This window comes from Herpailurus yagouaroundi, unplaced genomic scaffold (genome assembly GCF_014898765.1).
Source record: "Herpailurus yagouaroundi ecotype Mexico unplaced genomic scaffold, PumYag 246, whole genome shotgun sequence".
NCBI lineage: Eukaryota > Metazoa > Chordata > Mammalia > Carnivora > Felidae > Herpailurus > Herpailurus yagouaroundi.
This window is the reverse complement of record NW_024412463.1, coordinates 11,625,379-11,632,683: the sequence shown is the minus strand read 5'-3', so window position 1 is coordinate 11,632,683 and position 7,305 is coordinate 11,625,379. Positions and strand designations below refer to the sequence as shown.

The following is a 7,305-nucleotide window of genomic DNA, read 5'->3' as shown; positions in this document are numbered from 1 at the left end:
GTCTCTGTCCCTGTGTCTCTGTCTCATTTGTGTCTATCTCTCTGCCTCCTCCTTTGTCTCAGGAAATTATTTATTGCCAAGGCGACGTTGCAACAGTGTCACAGGGAACGTTTAAAGGACAGAAGTTTGCTCCCGGCCCCGGGACGAGAGCACAGTGGCTGGTCTTCCCTATTTTTCTTGTTTTCTCTTGGCCTCGGCCAGCGACGTGGTGGGTGAGGTACAGCTCCAGAGGCAGCCTCTCCTCAACACCGCGTCCACGCGGACACGTCCCCTGACCGGTGTCGGCACTGTCCTCCTGCCGATGGCCACGTGCCTGTGTGGACATGTGGCCCAGGGGACGTCGGCACAGGTGGTGGGTCCCCGCCACGGCCTTCGGGGAACGGCCCGGCAGAGCCTCCTTGCTGGGGCCTGGAAGGCACAGAACCCACACCCAGAGATGCCGGGGACCTCCCCCTGCAGCCACCACGCGGGAGCCAGGCTGGTGTCGCCGGAGGCGGGTCCGCACTACGCTCGTGCGCGGTGGGTCCCTCCAGCGCGCACCTGTTTTAGCGGAAGGTGGGGAAGGGTGACCGCTGTCAGCACTGGGGCCGCAGGCGGAGGGAGGGGGGCAGCGTGACTTCTCCTGGACGCCCCGGCTGGGTCCGTGGAGCTCATGTTCCCTTGTCTTAAGAAACACACGAGGGCCCAGGCACCGCAGAGGCCAGATGCCCCCAGTGTGGCCCCCTGGGAGCAGCCGGGGGAAGGGAACTCGGTGAACGGCTGGGGCCAGGACGCCGTGCTCCTGAGGATGGGCTCCGTCCTCCACCTTGGCGCCAGCTCCCTGGGTGGCCTCCCGCATCGGGCAATTACCACCTCAGTCACCTCCCACGCGTCTCCGTCCAGAGCCAGGCCAGCCACGGTCCTCGGGCAAGACACCGCCCACGCGGGCGGGGGGCCGGCTCCCTCCTCCTGGCCCCCTCCTCGAACCCTCCCCCCTCCCTTCTCCCTCCCCCTCCCTTGGGTCTCCTCCCCCCCTCCCCCTCCTCCCCCTCCTCCCTCCCTCGTCCTCCCTCCCTCCTCTCTCCCTCCCTCCACCTGGCTCCTCACCCAGGTCACCTGGGCTCTGCCCCCCCACCCCACCTTCGTGTCCTAGGCTGTCCTCCTCATCTATGAGCACAGCCTCCAACACGGTCCTGCCACCTCCGCTCCGACACGGGCCGCCCTCTGTCCCTGTCCGCACCCTCAGGAGGGTGCTCCCTCCTCCCCGGACCCCAGGCCGAGGACCCCCAGAGAAGGTGCCCACTCTACCCCACGCTCCACAGGGGGGGCCCCCCGGCAGCTTCTGGTTGGGTAGAGGCCCCAGTCCCGGGGAAAGGGGCCACCCCAGGTGGGCAAGCGAACCCCCTTGGCACAGAGCGTGCCTTCAGGTAGGAAATCGGCTGATGTGCCGGGAGCCACAGCTTTCGTGCGGAGACGGCGGAGGCGCAGGTGCCCGCCCACCAGGCGCCCCGGGCCCGGCTCTCGGCGGGCAAGCCCCCTTCTCCCCGCTGCTCCCCGTGGGCCCGAAGTCAGCCCCTGGCCGGAAGCCCCTCCCCCACCACGGTGGACTCCCGGTTTACGCCTGGGCTCGGCGCGTGTGGGATGCTCTCTCCATGTCGGCAGGTGACGCGGAGCCTGGCGCCCGCCGGGGCCAGAGCTGTCTCTGGGCTGCCTTGGCCCAGACGTGGTTTCTCAGGCCATGTGGCGGCATCTCTCAGGAGCACACCCACCGCTCCTCTCCTTCCGGGGGCTTCTGAAACACACACGGGCCAAGCTCCGTTGGTGAGGATGGGACGTGGTGTAGCTGCTGGGGAAAATGGCCCAGCGGTTGCTCGGAAAATTCGGAACGGAGCTGCCGTGCGAGCCGGCGACCCCACCTCTCGGCGTATCCCCCCGAGAGCAGGGACTCGGGGGGATCTGTGCGCACCCACGTCCACAGCAGCCTTATTCGCAACAGCCGACAGGTGGAAGCGACCCGAATGTCTGTCAACGGAGGAGCAGGCAAACAAGCTGTGTGTGTCCGTACAGTGAGGTATTCGGGCTTAACGGGGCCGACGTGGGGCAGTTGCACGGGGTGGGGTTCCAGATGGCAGGCTTCACAGTTGGCTGAGTGAGGTTGGGGCTGCCAGGCCTGCTTAACTCACAGCCAGTTCCCTTAGATCAGGGCGGTGGAAAAACCCCAAGAATGTGAATAAGTATTTTCCTTACAACCTTCGTTAACTATGCCTCTACATGGCCCGGGAGATGTTAATTTCCTTGTGTCCAGGTCTCACTCATAGTGACAGAAACACTGTCTGGGGGTGTCTCTGCCTCCTGGGCCCCCCATGTAGGGAGAGGCTCCCTCCCTTTCTAGGCAAACTAGGAAAATGATGATGGTGATGGTGGTGATGGTGGGTCAGCAGCTGGGCATACAGCTCTGGGTTTTGAGAACGGTCAGGCTGGAGGGATGTTGTCTGTGACGCTTACGTGGTATTTATCTCAGACCAAGGCCAGGGCCCTCTGTGTGCGGTTTGCAGGGAGGAGACGGGGAAGGACAGGTGTCTGGGCCACGGAGAGCGGAGGGACCTGCCTTTCTAGTCTCCTCTGACATCCCACCTCACGATCGTGTGTCTCGAGCCCGGGTGGCCCTTGGCCGCACGCATGCCTGGGGACGGCAGGGTGGCCGGCCTCCTCCTCCCTCGGCACCGCTCCCCGTCCCGACCACACCCTCGGCAGGACCAGCCCCACGAGGAAGTGCATTCCGGCAGCTTTCGTCCTGGGCGCTGCGGCTGGGTGGGCGGGAAGGTGGCCCGCCCAGGACTGTGTGTTGTTCCGTCTTCGTTTAGGGCAACATGAAGCAACATTAAGCTCTAAACCAGAGACTCAGAACCGCAGGATTCCATCGTGCCCGGTGGAATGAGCAGAGAATGCTCACTGGGCCCAGACAGTGACCGGCCCGCCGTCCCTCGCTGGGCCCAGACGGTGGCCTGGCTGCGCTCCGCACGTGGACCATGCTGTGCGCGGCTAACGCACCCGCTCCGTGTTTCCTTTCTGCACCGCAGGCGGTTACCTGGAAGTGGGAGGATGGTTCATGAGCTCATAAGGTGGGGATTTGCATGAAGCGTTCTTTGACCTCGTTTCTGGGGAGGAAGTAAGAGCTGGAGCGTCTACGCGGGTGACTCCAAACTGCTGGCCCGTGTGTGCCCCGTGCAATGCTGGGTCACTCTCAGTGGCTGGGAGGGACGCAGGGACGAGGGGCTGTGGGGCCAGAGTCTGACCTGTCCCGGCAGGCGGGGCGGGGGTGGGGGGTGGGGGGGCTCGCCATGCCCTGGGGGCACCGGCTGCAGCACAGTCCGCTCTTTCTGGAGAAACCGGAAGGAGTGTGGTGTGGACGGCGTTTCCCTTTTTTGACAGTCACACACTTGGATAATAATAAAGAACTGCCCTTAAAAATATCCAAATGCAGAGTTGCCGGGAGGTTTTGTAGAAGACGAGGCTCGCTCAGGGGCGCGTAGGGGCAGCCTCCGCTTCTGAGGGGGGCGGTCGGCACGGGCCCACACGAACAGGTCCCCGGGCCCGGGCTTCGGCCCCGGGAGCCCCTCTGGGTGCCATGCAGCCAGGGCAGGGGAGGAGGAGCTGGGGAGCCGCACACGAGTCCTGAGGTCTCCCGTCCAAACTGCACACTGCCACATCCTGTCGCTCTCCACGTGGGCCCCTGGCGGGCGGAGGTGACCTCCTGCCTTGTGCCTGAAGCTGGAGGAGGGCCCCTCGCTTGGTGCGGCGTGGTTTGGGTCCGGTTCAAGGTTCATTCTGGGGGAACGGGGGCAGAGCTCGGCCACGGAGCCCCTGCCGCCTGCCCGCGGTGGGTGGGAGTCCTGAGACCTCGGGGCTGAGAAGGGTGGCAGCATCTGATACCCGTTTCCTTGCGCTCTCCCGCCAGTGGGAGCTGGGAAGGAGTCACGTCTTGCTGGCCTCTCTCCCGCCTGCGGCCGGGGTCCTGAGTCCTTGGCCACCTGGGCCTGCCCCCTGGAATGTTCTGTACCTGGGAAGTGATGCTCATGTGTGGCCAGAGATGCACGTGGTCTGAAGGTGGCGGGGGGGGGGGGGGGGGGGGGACGGCCAGACCTCCCAGCGCCCCACCTGCCATGGCTCTGGATGCGTCCTGGGACGGCACCCCGCCCCCACAGCCGGCGGCCCCCGCCTCCCATCAAGAGCTGCCTCTGCCCCTGCTCTGCCGGCTTCCCTTATGCTGCTGAGTCACGTCCCGGATCCCACTCTGGGCAGTTGCGACTTCTGGCTGGGTTGTCAGCAGCTGAATGTCCTTCCTGCCCCTTGACAGGAAAGTTGCAGCTCTGGAAAATTACCAGGCCAGGAAGCAAGGGAAGTTTCTGCCCTGGGGAGGCTGACAGAGGAATTTCCCAGGTTGGTCCCAGCCCGCGAGGAGAAATACTGACTCCTGGCAACCTTTATCATTTTTTTTTTCTTTAATTTAAGTAGGCTCAACGCCCAGCGTGGGGCTTGAACTCACGACCTCGATATCAAAAGTGGCATGCTCCACCGACTGAGCCGGCCAGGAGCCCCACCCGGTAGCCTTTATTAGAACCAATTTCCTGATTCTGGGGCAGCCGGGAAGGCTGTGTCCCAGACTGCGCTCGTGGACCCAAGCCAGTCTGTTCAAGAGAAACTCGGTCCTTTGTGAGAGGTGGAGACTCTAAGCGGACTCCTTCCAGAAAGCACGGGAACCCCCAGTGACGGCCTGAAGTGACTAAAACACGGCCAGGAGGCACATCCCTGCCCCAGCCCTCCCTAGGCAAACTTTGTGTTCAACGCACCTGAGAGTCAGGTAAATACCGATAGCAGGTTAAATACGAGTTGAACCATTAGAACAGAAAATACAGCTGCCGAGCAGCCCAGAGAGGCTGTGGGTTCCGGGAGGGGCAGGCCCGACACTGACTGAGCTCGCCGCCCGGCACAGGTCGTTCGCTTCTGTAGGAACCACTGATCTGGACACCCGCCTCCCCCCCTCTGTCTCTCTGCCGCTGGCCCGCGTGTTTGTCGCACCCACGTGGGTGTCGCATGGCGCACAGTTCCGGGGAAGGCTCCCGAACGCTCCTGAGGAGAAGCCACTGAGGAGTTATGCACAGCTCAGCCCTGGACGCAGCACGCGAACCTGATGAGCGGAGCTGTGGACAACCCCAGCAACCTGACGGGGGCCCCCGAGCAAGGGGCTTCGAGGCCAAGTTTGATACTGAAAGAGAAAGCCGGCTGACAGAGGCACACGTGGCACCCAAGGATGCCTGCAGGGTGACATCCACCCGTCTGAGCTGCTCTGCCGTCCAGCACCCACGGGGAGGGCCAGTACGCAGGCAGGCCTCAGTTTGCCCATCTGTAAGATGGGGACCCAGCCGCGCTGCAGGGAGAGCAAAGGAGGCTGTGCCACCAGGGGCAGGGGCCGCGTGAGCCGTCCGCAAGGGTCCTGGGGCCACCCTCCCAGCAGGTGCTCACAGTTAAGAAACACAGACTTAGACTGTATCTCTTCCTGCTTCAAACCCTCCACGCTCCCGGGAACCTCCCCGCACTCAGCACCCACGCTCCTTCCCTCAAAGGCCACGTGAGTCTCCTGTTGCTGCTGTGACAAATCACCGCGAGCCCAGGGCTGAAAACGACACACGGTCCCAGGGCCGAAGTCCAACCCGGCCTCACAGGGCTGCAGGTGTCCACAGGATGGAACTCCTTCCGGAGGCTCCAGGAGAGAATCCGGGTCCTTGTCTGTTCCGGCTCCTGGGGGCAGAGGCCTGGGGTGGGGGGCATGGAGTCTCCACAGAAGCACGGTGAATAGAGAAGAGTCGAGCTCTGGGCTCCTGGGGCCCTCGCTGTAGGACTTGTCGCGTCCTCCGCTCCCCATCAGAGTGGGTCTCCGAGAGCGGCCGGGTCGGCCTGGTGCGCCAGCTCACGCGGCCTTGGAGTCCTTGCTCATCCCTCAGAACACCGAGTGTCACCTTATGGCCGTTAACCCAGGTGGGCTGCCTGCAGGCGGGGGGCTGGCAACATGGGTTTTGAAACCCCAGTCCCATCCGGCAACCACAGAGTGCTTTAATCTGACTTTAATTAGGTCAGATTTAAAAATTTTAATGACAGGGGGTGCCTGGGGGGCTCAGTCGGTTAAGCATCGACTTTGGCTCAGGTCATGATCTCACGTTTCGGGGGCTCGAGCCTCACCCACGTCGGGCTCTATGCTGACAGCTCGGAGCCTGGAGCCTGGTTTGGATTCTGGGTCCTCTCTCTCTGTGCACCTCCCCTGCTCCTGCTCTGTCTCTGCCTCTCTCTCAAAAGTGAATAAACATTAATAAAAAAATTTTTTTTTTTTAGGTTTTAATGACAGTTCAGTTACTGAAAACTTTTATGTATGTTTGGAACAACTTAGGTAAATGAATGTCCCTTTTGGACTATAAATCTTATGAAATGTAAGTACAATCAATCATATCTGATAACAAGTTTAGCGAGTAAATTGAAAAGTGCTGTAAGTGTAACAAAGACACTGGACTTTGAGGACTTATAGAAAAAAAGGAAAGTATCCCACCAATAATTCCTTATATTGATCACATGTGTAAGTGGTAAGTTTTGGCTCTGTTGGATTAAATAAGATATTCTTTCTGTTTTCCCTTAAGACAGATCTTGCTCAGCCCAGGTAAAAAAACGTATTATTACAGTTAACTTCGCCCATTTCATGTAAAAATTACCCACGTGGCTCCATTATATTTTTATTGGACTGTTTCATTCCGGGTGCGCCAAGTGTAAAAAACCCAAGCAAACCCCGGCGGTTTTGCGGCGCCACCTAGTGGAACCGCGGAGAGAGTGCGTTCTTTGGAGAGCTGGCGCGTGGGTGCCGGAGTGCGACCCCCGGGGGCGGAGGGGGGGCGGGGTGGGGTGAGCAGGGCTCCGTCCCCGCGCCCGAGCGGGAGTCCGGCCACCGTCGCCGCAGGGGCTGGAGGCCTTTCCTGCAAACCCCGAAGACAACTGCAAACAGCCAGGCTGGCGCAGCGGGGACCAGCCGCGTGCAGTGGCCTGGGCCTCAGGGCGCCCGGGACGCGGGCACCAGGTCCGGCACCAGAACCTTCCAGCGGCCCCGCTGCCCTCCGCGTCCTGTTGCAGCCTGTGGGCTCGGAGCCCTTTCCGAGCCGGGGACCGCGGGCACCGCGCCTCCGTCTCCCCACCCGCCCCCGGCCACCCGGAGCCGCACGCGAACGGGGCACCTCGTGCCAGCCGACCCCACCTGTGCCGCCCCAGGCCCCCCCCCCCCCCCCCCCC

General features: G+C 62.3%; 1 protein-coding gene across 2 annotated transcripts in view; it reads right to left on the bottom strand.

Moving 5' to 3' along the window:
* Window positions 1-1,488: 1,488 nt before the first annotated feature.
* The window catches only part of LOC121020012 (collagen alpha-1(I) chain-like), a 32,895-nt gene continuing 27,078 nt past the window's right edge, over window positions 1,489-7,305 (bottom strand). For both annotated transcript variants that reach the window (XR_005785878.1, XM_040459853.1), the window contains one exon: window positions 1,489-1,771. Coding sequence is in view for 1 of the 2 variants with exons in the window: in XM_040459853.1 (XP_040315787.1) it covers window positions 1,711-1,771 (61 nt within the window). In the remaining variant the exon portion in view is untranslated. The remainder of the gene's footprint in view (window positions 1,772-7,305) is intronic.